The sequence below is a fragment of the Diprion similis genome, chromosome 6 (assembly GCF_021155765.1).
Source record: "Diprion similis isolate iyDipSimi1 chromosome 6, iyDipSimi1.1, whole genome shotgun sequence".
Taxonomy (NCBI): Eukaryota; Metazoa; Arthropoda; class Insecta; order Hymenoptera; family Diprionidae; genus Diprion; species Diprion similis.
The window spans coordinates 20,587,014-20,605,040 of record NC_060110.1 but is presented as its reverse complement, the minus strand read 5'-3'; the positions used below and the strand labels follow the sequence as shown (position 1 = coordinate 20,605,040).

Here is an 18,027-nt window from a genome sequence, read left to right as displayed (position 1 = left end):
CTGTATTGTGTTACAGGATATACCTACACAGAATTATACTCTGGCAATATTATTCATTCGTAGCCACGTAGGAAAGAAGAGGTAAGTAAGTAGGTAGGTAGGTAGATAGATAGTTAGATAGTTGCGTGAGTTATCTTTCAAGATTGACCAATCGCGTAAACAAATTTAATTTGACATTTCAATTAAACGAATGGAACGACGAATCCATTCGTATTCAAATATACGCAATGGTCCGTGGGCCTGGAGATCCAAAAATGGAAAGAGTCAAAGATGGACGAGGAGCCCCGCCTTGCAACAGTTTTAGACGCCAAGTTTCGAAACGAAACGAAACCGCGACGCGACGTTACAACCGTGAATTATACAAATGAGGAGTTGATCATCGACGGATTGAAGGAGAATAAATGTATAGTACATCGGTTTAACCCAAATGGACACAATAAAACCAGAGAACTTTTGTGGCGATCGGATTCCTACGCTATTGTCACGTTCCTATATATGTATATATACTTTGAAATTGCTCATCGTCGTGATTGGATTCGGACTAGGGTAGGATTAGAAAAAACTAGAATCATCGATTAGACCAGAACACAATGACCAATTTTATTAGACGCAAAAATCTTATCCATAAAATTTTCAAAAATTGTAAATATAGAAAGTCTAAGTACAGAATATCAAAATATAGAAAGATCAAAACATAGAACGATAAAATGGTGAATCTGAACACGATTTTGTACTATCGAGCGGAATTCTGACGATTTTAAAGTTCGGCATTTCACGTTCTGACCTTTATATTCTTCCAAATTTTTATAACTTCACATTCAACAGTTTGAGATTCAATAAATTAAGTCATCGCTTCTTTATAAATTCGACAATATATAGCCCTTCAACTATTTCATCTTTCTACATTTTTATCCCCAAAAGGTCGGACTCGGCGTGAAATAACGAAAATTAGCTTCGATTATTAGAATTCGATGAGCAATATCCGTGCACTTAACAACTGAGATGACCATTGAATGAAATATCGTGCTCGCGTGGCTTAACGAATGTTTCGTGCAGTGTCTGGAGGGAATACAAAATAAGTAGCAGAAAATAGTAGAAGTAAAAACGATTATCGCCGTCCCGCGCAACTTAAGCTAGATAACCGGGCTTCGCATTGCTTTCTACTGTGTATAAGTCATAGTGTCTGAGCTCTCGTCTGTTATTAATCTATGAATGAAAGTTCCGTTTCGTCTCGTCAGTAAACAGAGTGGAATAACTCATTGTCAGTCACTCGGCACCGGTTTCTCAGCTGCACGCACGTGCATCATCCATTGTTTCTTCCAGAAAATAAGAAATGAAAAAAAATATCTATCAAATCTATAATCCAAGAAACCTAAGAGTTTCCGCCTTTCTTTTACGCCATCCTATAAAATTTTTATTCCGTATTTCTGAACAATAGTAATTCTCAAAAGAAAATTGAATCTATGCAATGCACGTTGATAAAAGGTTTCTAAAATTTTTTTACAGGTTTTCTCTTTGCCAGTAACAATTTTGTTGAAAAATATAGCAAAACTTTTAGGATCCGCATGTATGCCAGTCTATAACTATTACGTAGATGTGCCATTGCATCTTAGACACGGTAATTTCTTACTTTCACGCTAACGTGAGACGAATGGTGGTACAAGGTATAACAGAAAAAGACTTTTTTGCTTATTTACTTTTTTACACGTATTTCCAGTTCCATATTTAGTCGTCACGTAAGTAAAGGCCGACAAGTATTTTCCTGTGAGTACATAAAAGCACGCCCAAAACTGCCGCGTAGCAAATCTCAACAAACTTCATAAATCTTACAATTAGATACAAACCGAATACTAATCGTAATTAATAAGTGCAATTACGACGTTGCACTGAAAAATTTGCTTACAACGATGAAATGAGTGTATCAAGGGGGAGAGGGGAGGGGCTCAAAAACCAAGACGAAGAAAGCAACAGCAAAAAAAATCGAAAGCGATCGATGAAGTGAGGTACATGGGTGGGTCAGCTGCATTGTTCAGAGGAACCGGAGAAGTGAGTCACGGCATAGCCGTAACTCTGGATTTTTAAACTCTCCTTTAACTTTTCTTTCTTTCTTTTTTTTTTTTTTTTTTTTTTCACTCCGTGGTTATTTTTAGCGGCCTACACAGCTCGATCCACGGAAGGACCTGGTTCTCCTTGAATCGATGCCCCATTTCTGCAGAGTCGGACCCAAGTAAGTCCGCGAAGATCGTTTCACATACGAGCGAACGGGCAGCATGCGGGGTCGTATAACAAGGTGCAGGTTATTGCAAACTGCCAGCTTTTCTGCAATTGCATGACTTGACTTTGCTTCACGACCTTCCGCGTGCAGCAGTTATTGCAATTCAGTAGTTATAGAAAAGCCTCAGTGGAATTCCAGTGATGAAGTTTCGGTGATTCAAACTTGAAACTTGAAACTTGAAACTTTCCCGGAAAAAGTTGACTCATCGTTAACTGTGGTGGTATCTTCTTTAGAATAATTAAAAAAAATTTGCTCGGCAATAGCGTAATACGTTACGTAACGTGATGGTGTATTAACCTAGTAGGCTAATGCGATTAGACCACAAACCCCATCAGGGCATCAGGGTGTGGCGCCCATTAATCTCCTCTCATCATCGATTTGCCTAATATCGGTTGATCGCCGTTCCGGTGATTTGTCCGTATTTTGACTCCTTGCAGAAGACGATTTTAAAGGGGAAAGATTTACGTCCAAGCGTAGCGGCGAGGATTTAAGAAAATAATGTCTCGTTAATCTTTCTTTTTGGATCACGATTCATCTAGATGGAATTCCAGCTCTTTCTGATGTGAAACGAACAAAGCAACGTAACGCCAATATTTCCCGACATATCCTGCACGATCTCCATTACGTACTATTATAAGAATAATGGAACCCTTACCCGAAATAATAAGGGTTCTCATTAAACCTCAATAAATACGATTGAAAGCTTTGAAGACTGAAATGGCGGCACAGTTAGGTGAGTATAATTAAATTTAGCACAAAAAGGAGGAAAACCTGCGAAGATATATTAAATAATTTCGTAATAAAATGTCAGAGTTTGTGGATCGGAAGATCGCTCGCGTCAAGTTAACGTGGCCAAATAAAGCTGTCGGTAAAAGATCCTCGCGATATAAGCTTGAAACGAGTAAGTATAAGCAGATAAAGAGTGTCGTCGTCCATCTTTGAGAAGTAGGGTGGTGAGTAGGTACGTATAGTTGTAAGTACCTACGACCAGGGCGTAAAAGGATCGAATAAAACTTTCACTGTTGAAAGTATACGTACACAACGTGTAAACGGTCGATCGGTCGATCGAGTAGATCCCTTGTGCACACAGTGCAGCAGAGATCCGACCGATATGGAGGATCGGAATAACAAGTGATATTAATTTAAGATAAGAGAAGAGATGAGATGAAGAAACAATCGGAAATCATGTTTTAAACATCGTAGTGCTAAGCGTAAAAGGACTCGTCGACGTGTACGTATATATGGAGAGAAATCCTGCAGTGAAAAATGAGACAGAGAACATGAAGCAGCGGCACAAACGGTTCGCGAAACCGATTAGCATACAAACCCACGAAGGCAAATATATAAAATCACGGTATAATATATACCAACGTACGTGCACGAATGTAAATAAATTGTAACACGATGAAGTGACCACTGGTTAGTGGTCCCTAAGCTGCGGGTTGGTCTAGGACACTCTAGGATGACGGAGAGACACCTGTGGTGGACACATGGACACGGTCAAGTGCCTCGAAACAATACGAATTAACCTGACACCCTCTGCGCGATACGTCCGTCGAATATCCTACATATATATGTATATATTGCGTTACGTTCCAAGGTCAAATTTCCGTTGGGTACATTAAACTCGCATCAACGAACATTCATATCCTATAGAGTACAGGTACATTACATGTAACGTAACGACCGGTTGCGTAACGAAACCTCACCGGATTTAATCCGTCTTACGTTCATCAAAAGTTCACACAAATGATGAATGAGAGTAAAAAAAAATAAAAAATAAAAGAAATTGATTCAAAGTGGACTGTGATGATCTACCAAATACTATATAATCCCACCTAGGCGATCTTATACCCTATACATCGCTGTTAGGGTTACACCAAAGACCACCAACTTTGTTCCTATCCTTCCTCAAACGATACGGCAAAAAACTTGAGCAATTTCAATTTTTTTCAATAAGATATGCGAAGTTAGAGTAAAACGCTAAGAATCGTGGTACAAATAACTGTTCATTGATCTTTGATCAGCACCAAGGGAGCACCAGCTATATGACGACTCGTATATTCAATTTTCTAACATTTGCTAACATCAGTTAATATTACGCAAGTCTCGAAAGCCTCGTTTCAGAATTGGCAGACGTGAGGCAGGCAGAGTTACTCTGAGAAAAGTGATTAATGTGTTTCCGTGTTCGATGTAAATAACTGACTGACAATAGCAGAAGCTATTCGCTAGCACCATTTCTGATGTAGCTATAATCCATTGCACAAGGATCACTGGAAGCCAGAAGAAGAATTGTTCGAAATGTTAAAGCGTTACCGAGAGCACCAATTCAGTAATCAGTCAACTACGCGATTTCAATCTATGGTTAATTAATTGCAAAACGGTGTCTCATCAGGCACGGTTCGAATCGAAGCCTGTGGTGCAAGGATCTTGCAATTATTTAGCTGGTTGTAGGTGACCGCAGTAGGTAAGAGCGACGCGATATCGCGGAAAAGAAGGAAAGGACCTTTCCTGATCGCAGCTGGATCGCCCACTTGACGAATTAGGCGCGGCTTTCATGCCACCTACGGAAATTGTTTTGCTAAGGTGACAAAGATTTACTTTTCTCGCCCACTCCTTTTCCTGCCTCATCGACTGCCTTCTTATATAGCCTCAAGTGTTGGCCTCTAGGCCTCTTATAGCAAAATTCTGTCTACCTACAACGTGACATACCTTCACGCAATCCGTACGTGCACGATTATTACTAGATTGTTTCTTATTTCGGTCGTGTCGGAATTTCTTCGCGCTCACTCCAAAAAAGTAAACGTATTGTATAGAAAAAAGTCAGGCTAAATCCAAAAAAATTATCGATAACTCTAACACGCCCGACTAAGCAGTCCAATTTTACATGAAAAAATACATGAGTTTGAATTTTTTTTTTTTTTTTTTTTTTTCTTAAGAAAATTGTTAATTACTTTAAAACTATGTATTATAACATCTATATCTGGACAGCGTAATGAACAATACCGAATTATGCTTCGAACTTTGGATGACACGACTATAGCCTACAAGTATCTGTTTCACTGTAGTCAGAAATCCGTCTATAGGTATATGTACATATAGGGGAAGCCGGGACGATGCGGGCCCTTCAAGAATTGTAAATTACGATTAAATTTCACGGACGTATAATTGTATCGGAACAATGAAACTCCTTGACGTATCACGTTCCGCTGTCTAATAGAAACGAAGGATTGCTAGCTTACGATAATTCGGAGAGTGTAACAAATGATAGGAAACTAAAAACAACACGTCTTCACTTGTATAATAATCAAAATTGTGTGAAAACATTCCTTGCCATATAATCGTCTTCGACAATCGAAATGAGACAAAATTTTAATTTCTAATTTTCTTCTGGGACTCAAAATTGATATACAAAGATGAACGACATGAGATTAAATTTCGCCTCTTTTGTTAGTCGGAGAATTGTTTCTTTTCTTTCTTTCTTTTTGTTCAAACAAATACCATTTACACAAAACAGAAACTAAAATCAACTTTTCAACAGTCGTCAGAGACGTGCCGAGAGTAACGATCTCGGCTCCAAAGTGACAGTTATACTGCACTAAAGACAAGTATTCCAAGTAAACATGAGGTGCTCCTGTAAAAGGCATCGAAGCGTCAGCTGGAAATACAATTACATAGAAGCTCCGGGAGAGCTGACCTAAACGGAAAGGCAACATCCGTCGGTACATCCGGCTTTTGGTTTCCGGGAATTTCAGCGTCCTCGACACAATTATCGAGAGAAACGGTCGAGATGACGGCGACGATAAGAAAAGGACTGAGAAAGCTCAGCATCACTTTTTATTGGAGTAGGAGAATGTCGATGTACTAAAAAATGCTTTGTAAGAGTTACAGCTAGGCTATAAGGATTCCGTTGGGATGGAACGCAGGATCAAAGATCACTGGTATCGATTCTCGCGACAAGCTTGCATAACAAAATCGATTAATCGCAGATTGACGATAGAATTTATTGTCTCCTAGATTTGAATCTTCATCCCGTTCTTGTGTTTTTTTTTTTTATTTTGATTGTTTTCTCATTACGTAAGGGTCAATTTGCCGTGCCTCGTACCTGTGGCTCGTATGAATTATTTCACAGACGACAGGACGGAGAGGATAAGACAGATCGATCGAAAGGCAATGAGGTTAATCCTCGTTGAAGTGGGCGAGCGTGACCTTCCGAACGCGTTAAACAAGTCAACTGTTTGAAAAATGAGTATAATTTATAACTCTCTCAAACTATACTGGACGAAAAATTAATCATGTAAATGTTTAAAATGAAACACAAAATCCTGAGCATTCTTTTGTAAAGAAGAAATCAAGTTTGAATGTTTTAAAAAAAAATTTTTAATACTCATTACTTCGAATGTTAATCAAGCTTTCAGGTCACCAATGATTTCGTTGAATTAAGTTTTCAGATTACCGAATCAACTTTTACCCACCGAAGTAGTTATTCTGAAATTTCGCAAACAGCATGAACACTCACATTTCGGGAATGTGAAAAATTTGAATACATCAGTTTTAAATTAATAATCGCGTAACAAGTAGCAAAGAAAAGGAAGAAAAAGTCATTTCTATGGCATGTGCGCTGTGCTACAGGTACATACGTGTAACTACGTAAGTACAGAAGTTTCTTTGGGAATGGTTTGAAATGATGAAGAGATTACGAGACAAGATAGTAGAGCTGTAAACTGTAAGGTGAAACGGTATATCGCAGGCGGGGCATATATACAATCTATCCATACAGAAGTAGTTATGAATAAATTGAGACAATTGAGAGGTGAGCTAGATCGATGCAAGTATATTCAAGTTCCCCCATATATACATATACATACATGTATATATATATATATATGTATACATACCTAACGAAAGCACACGAGAACAAGACGACAACGAATCATGAGGACGGCGGTAAAATAATTCTTGAAATGTATATCATTTGCTCGACGACTTATAAATAAATCATGCCGTTCTTTATCTCGCGACTAAACGGGTCTCGCGAGTTAAATCGAGCCATGCTAAGTGAGTCAAGTCAAGCCAAGCCAAGCCAAGCCAAGCCAGGACAAGACAAGCTAAACTACAAAACCTAAACGCGTTATAGTTCCTGAACAACCCGAGGGCAACCTTTCACGACCCACGCGATGTAACCAATATACCGCTTTTGCTTTTGTGGGCGAGAAAATTTGCATCGAAGTGACTGTAATACTCGTGAGCCTCAACACTTTTGGCCAACGTGATCCTGATATGACGATGCTGTTGGCAAGTCAATTGTGTCATATTTTCACTTACACACCATAATGTTCGTTGTCGAGTTATTGTTACAAATTTGTCTTACGTCATGAAAGCCGGTAATACTAACACGACCCCTAAAATGATTATTTGCATTTCTCTTTCTTCGTAAACAATTCAATTTTTTTTTTCACTGGTATGTGCATGTTCTTATATAGTCTACACAAAGTGTCGAGGACCTTAGAGGCGAATTGAATAGAATTCTTTTTTCCATTCACCGTACCAAACTGTATTTTTCCACTTATTCAAGCTGACGTTCACCGAATAGAGACCGACAAACCAATAACTCTCAAAACATTCAGCAAAACAAATTACTCGTCAGCTGACCTAGTGAAGGAAAAAAATCGAGTAAAAATTCAGAGATTCGATACCGATTGAGAATGTGAAATCAAACAACGTCCACTCAACAGCTTGTCGCTGGATTCAAATTTACAACATTTAAAATATCTTCAAAGGGTTGCCAAAAAAAAAGGAGACCACCCGAGTATCTTCAACAAACGAACCGTAACAAAGTTTTCTTCTCCATATTTTCTTCTTTTTTTTTTTTTTTGAACGAAGACACTTGTTCACAACTCCTGCGTCCCGATGGTCACACGCATGAATATGTAGTTCGGCTAACAGATGGTTGGGACAACGTTGACAGGTTAGGAAGTCGAAGGTTGGCAACAAGCCTTCGCTACTGCTGGTTTTGCGCAACGCAAGATTTCCTGCTATGTGAGATATGTGCGCAGGGTACAACACACAATACGTTTGCTACACAAGTACGTTACGTATAACGTAGACGTTGACACTAACGCATCGTCGTTACCGTATGACTCTCCTTCTCTTTGCTGCTTCGAATCTAAATCCTAAAAAGTTTCGCAGTAAATCAGAGGGACCATTCACTCCCATATCGGGCGAGTAGTGATTTTAATGACTGTAGTAATTACGTTGATTAAATTTCAATCCGATTCCAAGCAGCGTGAGGGCTGATCATCGATTCCACAAAATGAATACCCGCCCCTCGATTTCGTATCTCCAAAATTCTTGCGAGAGAGGAACGCGGGTCGTTAATTTACGAAAAATAATATCAAATTCAATTACCTTTTTCAAGTGTTTGTTCACCCATTTCGTGAAGGTCTTCTTCTGGATGGCGTCCCGTTCATCTGTGAACATAAAGAAAGAAACACAAACTCCGTTAGTCAATTGTCGCAGTGTAACTTATAACGTTAACGTGTGAACGTGACTCGTTAAAAAAAACTAACCTACGTAGGTATACGTATATTATATCCTTATCCAATACATTCAAGTATAATCCATGTAATAAAGTAACAAGTATAAATAACAACATAGGCACGGTTATAATATATTATATGCACACAATTATCGTCCGCAAACGAGATAATAACGAGCAATTATTTGACCTCAGTTTTTCACACACAACACACCGTGGCTAGTCGTCGTTTGACTTACAGCTACTCGTCAACCGTAGTTGTAAAACGTGATAATAACCAAGTAGATTACAAGTGCGCGTTATATACCGCGTCCAGACATGATGCACACTGCCGATATACAAAGTGTACCAATTCAACCATAAATACTACTTTTCATGGTAAAACTGTTTCAGTCGTCGTATATTATATCTGCTGGCGATAGAAGGCAGGTAGAAAATATACGCAAGTAAACGCGGTTGTCCAACGTGTAACGCAAGTACCTAGTTTGTTGTAACCCTAGCGATGACGTCACTCGCGCGTGTAATCCAATAGCCAGAACGAAGTTAAGGTGGCTGCTCAAGTGCAAGCCCAAGACTTTTTCTACCTCCACGTATGAACTCTCTGCTATATGAACGCGAAACTGTTACATGATGAGTGCAAAATATTTCACACACGTATATGTATATATTGTATGCAGATATTGTATAGCTGACAGGTGATACTCCTGTAGACGATCTTCGCGCGCTGCAACTAAGAATATATCGCGAATCGTATGAGCTGTTTTTTGCAGATAGGCAGGTAGGTACCTAGGTGTGTGCAAAATGAGTTTTCACTGCGTGAACTACGTCGGCAGCAAAATGCGAGTGCGCAGCAGGAACGGAAACTTGACTACCTTATGGGAAGAAGGAACGAAGTCGTGGGATCGATTCGTATCTGATGGCTTCTTATCATCGGAGTTGTTGCAAACAGTTACAACGCAGCCGAGTTTAAAATTTGCAGTGAAATGATCATTAACGTTCATTTATGCAAAAAAAAAAAAAATGAAAAAAAAAAAATCGCTGATGTGCCGTTGCTTGCTTGTTCGTGACAAAATTTACTGAGTAATCATATATACAAACGTTGAAACATGCTCGACGAGAGTGGGGCTACAATTACACTATTATTGAGTTGACTGGTGGATTTCGAAAAAGGAATTATTACTTTACATCGTCACTCGGGGGATTCCAAGCGGTCGGTGTGGTGCAAGCCGCATAAAAAGTACTTTTTCTCGACAACGCGACTGATTGATTTTCACAACGTATATCGTGATGGTGCTAATGAGTGAATAAAGTCTTTTTTACTTCGTCAAACGTGATGTGAGAGAAAAGGAAGGTGTTCATGATGATACCCTGGCACTTGTTTCTTCATGGATGACGGTTAAGAAAGGCGGCGTTAACTGATGATATTACGGATGAAATTTGAAAGCTGAACCGAAATTAATGTTCATTATTCCTTGTTCACGTAAGTAAGCAAGTATATCCGCAAGAATAGTGTAAGCAATGCAGCAGCATCGCTTTCTTGAATTACTTGAAAATAATTAATTCTTTAATCCTCGTGAATGCTGCACACCTAAAAAACGGGGTCAATTTTCTTCCGGTTCAATACGGTAAATTAAGTAACCTTGATGTCAATCGGCATGCTGATAGAAAGAAAAAACCGAGAAAGGAAAAAGAAAATCAAAACTGGATTTCATAATCAAATTTCGCCAAGTAAAGCTCCGTTAATTGTTTGTAAAATTCTTTGATATCTTGACGAATGAAACGGACGTAGTATCTCGTCTAAAGTAACAAAACACGATGTGTGACTTTGAAACGTTTTACCACCACTATATGAAATTACACGTTTTACGCAAGTCAATTTAAATCGAGCGCAACAACCGCGTGAACAGATCTCATTTTCCTCCCACGATTCCCGTTAGGGTCACGTAATAATAACGTTATGAGACTTTTACCCTGTACATCCGTTTGAAATAAATTGAACTTGACCCGGTCAGCTCCACTAAACAATGCCAAATACATCCGGCTAAGCTATTACCAATATTATACGTGTGACTAAGCACAAATTGAGGACCTGAAGAAATTTTAGAACCACTTGAATTCCCATCGATTATAATACTTCCAACAAGTCAAAGATTTTTATAATCGATAATCAATATTTATTAGCATAAGCCGGAATTTTGTAAATTTTGTAAATATTCGATTTTCGATGTCTCGATTGCAAATTTTCTTTTTCAACATGCGCGAATTCTATAGACTCAAGAGCCGTTATTTCGAGACCTTTTTTAGGTCTGTAATGTTCAACAAAACTCGCCCAGTGACCTCGTGACACGTCAAGAGATGCGGACAGCAAGTGTCAAGTGGTCAACGCCCTCGCATCGAACATCTCTCTCCTCGTCCTTCGTTCTTTCTCGCTCCATTCGTCGCTCGAGCCGAGCGAGGAGTTTGAAATTTAACTTTTCCCAAGCCCATAGAGCCAGGATTAAATGGTCCAAACTTTTTACACCGAACTAGTACGGATGAATCGTCGTGTCATTGATTCTCATCGTGAGCAAAACAAGACTAATTATGCAAAACTGAATGATTAGATTAAGATTATGTCAAGACTGTACGAATTAGATTACTACTCGATATATAGATTTCATCATTAATCTCCGCATTGCAAAGCAAATTCACACAGTATTTCACGGATGAAGAGATCCGAACTGTATACAACCTTGTATATCCATGCATACCTGCACCCCATACATAGTGAGTGAGTGAGTTTATTTATGTAAATTTAAAAATGAGAAAAGAGCAATATTTTTCTCAAAGCATGACACGCCGATAAAACATTCCGCGAGTAGAAGAAGGCATGTAATTTAGCATGACGCCGCCGGGTGAATATAACGATGGATGAAAAATGACGATCCATGAAGAGTCGGAGCGCGGCATGCATGCATGCATGCCGGTTCTACGGGGTTATACGGGGCTGATGGCAAGTGAGAAGGTTTATCATGGGAACCGGCCTGCATGGGGGTTGTGCCTAAGTAAGACTATGGCTTGCATTACATACATGCAACAACGCGGTTTACTCCAGTCATTGTCACTTGCGGTGTTCAACTGCAGGAGAGCTGATTGTGAGAGAGTGGAAAGTGGAGAGTGAAGAGTGGAGAGTGGAGAACGAAAAGGGAGGAGGAGGAGGAGGACGGGACTTAGATGACAAATAACGATAATATATACCCTACGTAGCCATGTGCCAAGCCTCGAAGAGAAGTGCGGCTCGTGGTGTACATGGATGTAGGTACGTGTGAGCGAGTAGGTACTTGACTCGACGTATGGGCGCCACAAACATTCTGGATGTCAACGACTTTTCAAGTTCACTGCTTCTCGCCGAAGGGGCTTTCGCAATTGGACATAACGAGACCGTGGAAAATTATAAAGCAAACTTTTTCTTCCTTTTCTTTATTCGTTTTTTCGTTTTTTTTTTTTTTTTTTTTTTTTTGTTTCTGTTTCTGTTTTATTATCCAAGTACCACGTACCTACTTCAAGAAAGAAACGGAAAATAACGGAACGGACGAGTGTGCGTAGAGTTATTTTTTTTTTTTTTTTCTGTTTTCTTTTTCCTCTCTTTTCTAGAACGTATGTCAGAAAAATGGAGAAGGAGGAGACCGTAGTCGGTTGCAATGTAAATTGAACCCGAGTATACACATAAAGTGCAATTACTGCTACACAACCGTGAAATTATAAGCTTCTGATTTAATATATTCAATTTGAAATTTTCTCCGCGCGCAATCCTTGACCAGCGAGGCTTACAGCCTGATATTATATCTTGAAATGTTGAACTGCACGTAACGTCCACCGTCGACGTCGTCGACTCGACGACTCCTGCAGCGGTCTGATTATTCATTTATTCACTCCTCCGGGCGTTACAGATTACCTAATCCCTATGTTTTCCTCGACTGGTTCGTTAGCAGGTTTTACTGTATACACAAGTGATTGATAACAAAAGTAGGGAAACTCACTCACGATCTTTTACGAACGAAGTCTACGAAATTTCGAAAAGTGTTCTCAAGGCAAACGGTGTTAAAGGTTTTTTGGAAGAAAAAAAAAAGGGTAAAGGAGAGAGGGAAGAGAAAAAAAAAAAGTAATGCAAAAATAAGTCCGTGACGAAGGATGTATCGGGTTTGAGAAAGTTGAAAGTCCATACTGAACAAGGAATACATAGAATTTCTTTCGTTTCACTCGCGAGACAGCGATGTGAAAAAAGCTTCTTCAAGAATCTGTCGAAAGACACACAGAGAGACGGACGGATCATTCCACTTGACGTATAACCCGAGGTATTTCAGTCTCCCGTTTAACTGCCACTGCAGCTTCATAAATTTTCTCCAAGAGATCAAAGGTTACAAGAAGAAGCTGCAGCGTCTGGAGGGCAACGACGCGACGATAAGGGATAACGAGAGACGATGGGTGTCAATTTCGCGTCAAGGAAGCCGAGGTGATTTTTGTGATTTTTTTTTCCTTCCACATGGTGTATAATTTTCTTTACTCCTCTTTTTTTACCTCGACTTTGCGAGATGCGACGCGTTTAACTATCCTTGACCATAAAAATACGCTCACGGTGTGCGAAAATTGACCGCGGAAGAAGATCTCGAAAAATTTTATTTTTTTATTTTTACTCTCCGTCTTCTACTTCTTCTTCCTCTTCTTCTTCTTTTCATATTTTAATAGGAGGCTCTTTGTTATACGTAATAGGAAAAACGTTCGATATGCGGCTAGATTTATGTACATCTGTAACGAAAAAATGATACAGCGATGAATAACGTCGTCGTGACCATAAAAGCCGGTAATTAAAACAAGGCTTCCTCTTCTCACGTGGCGCCAAACAGATTATGACGAACGTTGAGAAAAATTCAAACACAAGAAAAAACTGCAGACTGCATGATGCGCTGCATATACAAGCCTTTCATCACCTAACGTCGGACGTTTTTCTTACGCTGTAAATTTTTTCATCATCTTCTCTGTCTCTCTCTCTCTCTCTCTCTCTCTCTCTCTCTCTCTCTCTCTCTCTCTCTCTCTCTCTTACAGCTACCCTCGTCTTATTCATATTTTACAATAATTCTTCGATTTATCCAGCTTCTAGAGCTCAGATGTTTTTTCTCTAAACTACACTCGTTCAAATCTTCGTCAAAATGTTTAAAATTTCCTGCAGCCTATCACGTGGATTTTAAAAATTATTCACTGTAGGATGGTTGAGAAAGCTGAAAAAAAAAAAAAAAAAAAAAAACTACAACACACTTGAAATTAGTTGAAACTTTGAATTGTCGCAAAAATTGTAACGCGATGAGATAATATTTCGTTTAAACGAGAGTAAATTAGTCGACTATCAGCAGCCTGCGACGATGTAACGTGCGAAGTACAAGATTCCCAGTCAAGAGAAGAAGACCTTACTTGACGTAAATGGAAGTCCCATCAGTCTGCATTTGAATGAAGTTGTAAAACGTTAACCGAACGCTAATAAATTCTCCAGGGACAATAATATGTACACATACTATACCTACCGCCAACTATTTCTTCTTACGTTTCTATCTTTTTCCTATTATCCTCACTCTCCGTCTACCTTCTTCTTTTACTTTTTTCTCCTCCACTATCTATCGCTTCTCATTTTTTTCCTCCTCACGATGTAACATTCGGCGTTAACATTATACCATTTCCATTTTTCTCTTTAACACTATACACGAATCAAGTAAATACCGTTTTCTCGTTTCACGTCGATCGACAGAGATTTACGATGACAACCATCGCGCCCTGAATAAATCTGCGACTATACGATCCAACCTCACGCAGGTAAAACATAACAACCGTCCACGTGTATTGCAACAAATTGCAATACGTATATTAATTTTAAACGAAAATTAAATTTACAAATCGCACACGACTACGTGCTACGAAGTTTCATTCGCTAACCGAATCAACGGAGGGAGGGGGAGGAGGAATTTCTCTTTTTTCAACCACATTAATTTTCCTCCGCACGGCAGGAGACTTGCGGCTCCAACGCGTGACGACGAGGTACAAGATTAGTAGATGCGTCGTGCGTTTTGTCCTTCTCAGTTTTGGGATTACCGAGAGCATTATGCATACCTAGGCATATAAATCTGGGCGGGACGTCAGCCTGCTGCGTAAGTACAAGGAGGAGACTAGACGCGTGCGTTTCTGTCGTTTCGCACTTCTTGGCAAGCTTCACCCTAGGCTCGAAGCCGCGCATTTTCCGGCACTTGAAACAGCCACACCGACGAGAGGGTACTTTGACCTGGAGGTCATCTATACGGAGGGAGAGAACATTCATTCTGGACAATAACAAACGCATAAGTATAATACGAAGAATCTTTTGCAATGAATAATTGTTTTTTCATTCATTCCAAATGAACAGTATAGATTATATACAAATATACGTCGAACTGGGTGATCGACGAAGGAAAATAAAATATAAAATGAACGGTATCACTCTGCTTTCTTTATAGCAATTATTTACTCTGTAAAAGAAATCATCGCGTTAGCGATTTAACGTTTTCTAATTATTCATCTTATTCGCGTTTCTTCGATGTAGAAGATAAGAAAGTGAAAAGATATATAACGAACTGGAGTAAAGTCACTCGGTGTAAATAAAAATTCGAAAGTGGTTTACAACGAAAAAAAAAAGAAAAAAAAAAACTTTTTTACATACACGTTGCCGTGCAGAATTGCGCGGATAAAAGAAGCGCGAAAAAAAAATCGTCATCAACGAATAAAAACCGTCCGTATATATATAAATATATATGCCAACGTATAAATGGATACACAACGTGACATTTGAATGCCGTGAAATTTGGTCTCGAAGACGATAAGGAGAAACGAGTGTTCGCCCGTCGAGTGTAAAGGTAGGATAATAATAAAAGTGCTCGAGCGAAGTACCTTTTGGACCAACCTGTTTGGTTTGGGATGAAACTATAAACGCCCGAGTATTCTTAGTGGTGCCAAAAGTGCCAAAAGTTTATTATCCACGTGGGAAGAAGCCCACGCGAAAAGAAATCCGGCGATTTGCACCGCGCATTGAGAGAACTCCATATATACATACACACGAGACAACTGCTCTCGAAAAGCGCGGGCGTAACAAGTTGAAACTTCTTTTCTCCTTAGTCAAATACTTTATAACTTAATATTTCGCACGTCTTATTCTGCACGGTCATTTGAATTTTACCGTAAATTTGCTGATTCATATACAACAAGTTGATAAAAAAAAAAAAATTATCACCTAGCTAATGGTGTAACCAATGTAAATTTTCAAGTACATATTCGCGAATACGAATATAGATATGCGATTACACATGTTTAAATCTGGCGCCACTTTTCTGGGACTAAAAGTCGACAATTGACTGACTAACAGGTAGACCACGCAAGTCGCACGCATCTTATTCCGGAAATAGTCAAGCTGATATGAACTAAGCCGATTGTTTGTTTGATTAATTACCGACAAATTGACAACGGAAAGAAATTAATCTTGAGGTTACAGTGAGCGATAAAACTTTTATAACAAAAGTTAAGTATCAAAGTAACATTGTTTTTTCGTCCTATTTAATATTATTCTCACAATTTTTTGCAAGCAAAATCTGGAATACTTGTGACCGTCACATTCGTTACATCACTGTTACCTCCATACCAAACCATCCTAGATTATCTTTTTCACTCACAGTCGCTGAATGGTACGGGTTTAGACGATTTTACACTTGAACTCTCCTTCCTTTTCCCCTCGACTTCTTGAAGTATTTCACCTTCAGCTCCCCAGCTGACAAATATTCGGTGCATTACCATTATGGGCTGTAGTAAACTGGTAATAAGGGTAGATAAACACAGTGAAACCAAGACGGGAGACACGCACTTAAAATAGTTGAAATCACAGTGTAACAAGACGTCACGACTGGAGAGAGAGAGAGAGAGAGAGAGAGAGACGCAAATGCTGAATGGTATCTTTCAATCTGGTAGGTACTTCAAAGGTTTAATTTTACGACCACGAGGTCGATAAGCCAAGTGGATACTACGATACTATTTTTGAAGTGATGTACAAATGTAACTTTCATAGTAATAACCCGCGAATGGCATGCAGCAGAATTATTGATACGCGGGACCATTTCTCTCCAAGTGTGCGGTATTTGTCTATAAGTAGATACCTAAATTGGCTGTGTGGGTATATGATAATATGCATCCATCCATCCATCCATCCATCCATGCACGTTTATGGTCCCGACTCCCAAACTCTCCTGTCGGCGAGTTGTAACACCTTGATAAGTAACTATCGAATAACTTCTATTCAGTACAGACGGTATAATGTTATAGGAATAAAATAATGACCGTCAACTTTCTAATAATCCTTATCACGTGATACTTTTAATACGGTAATTGCTTGTACGTATACAGTATCGGCAAGACGTTTCGAAGCGCAAAAAAAAAAAAAACTCTCATCGTCAGCTGAATAATACCCGTTTTATATATCCCGAGGGTACGTTCTCCGGTATAACGTATCGCATGTCTCGTTATCGGCCAAAAATATCTAACGGATCGAACAACGATATATATATATATAATAATAAATATCGGACATACTTTATATAATATACATGTACACACGTATGATATCAATTTGTTGTATAATTCTATTTTTCTTTCATTCATTGTAGAGGTAGGAATATAAAAATACGATTATACAAAGTTTTGTGTCAAGTGATTAATTCGAAATGGTGAGTATAGAAAAAAAAAAAAAAAAAAAAAAAAAAAAAAAAAAAAAAAAAAAAAAAAAAAACATCTCTAGGAATCTGAGGGAATTAAAATTTCATGACATAGGTAATCCCGTGTCATTTGGAATTCCCACGATTACTGGAAACCGTCTGACAATTACCCGAATGACTAATTTATCTCTTGAACATTTTCCTAGTCCCTCCAAGAGATGAGAATAAAAATGATGAAAAATTTTCATAGTTATTTCAGAGCACGACAAACTTCCATGCGTTTCTTACAAGAAATAATAATTATTCACCGTTAGCTTAGCCTAATTAACCGCGTCTCGTTACGACGTGTGATAAATTGAAGGGTCTGTATAGTACGTATACATATATATATATATATATATATATATGAATAATTAAGGAGAAATTCTTCCCTAAGTACTATAATAATAATAATAACAATA

General features: G+C 38.7%; 1 protein-coding gene across 44 annotated transcripts in view; it reads right to left on the bottom strand.

The window, feature by feature from the left end:
• LOC124407219 (microtubule-actin cross-linking factor 1) overlaps positions 1-18,027 on the bottom strand; it is a 175,049-nt gene that overhangs the window by 86,354 nt on the left and 70,668 nt on the right. For all 44 annotated transcript variants that reach the window (XR_006929299.1, XR_006929297.1, XR_006929298.1 and 41 more), the window contains exon 2: positions 8,684-8,745. Coding sequence is in view for 41 of the 44 variants with exons in the window: in XM_046883122.1 (XP_046739078.1) it covers positions 8,684-8,745 (62 nt within the window). In the remaining 3 variants the exon portion in view is untranslated. The remainder of the gene's footprint in view (positions 1-8,683; positions 8,746-18,027) is intronic.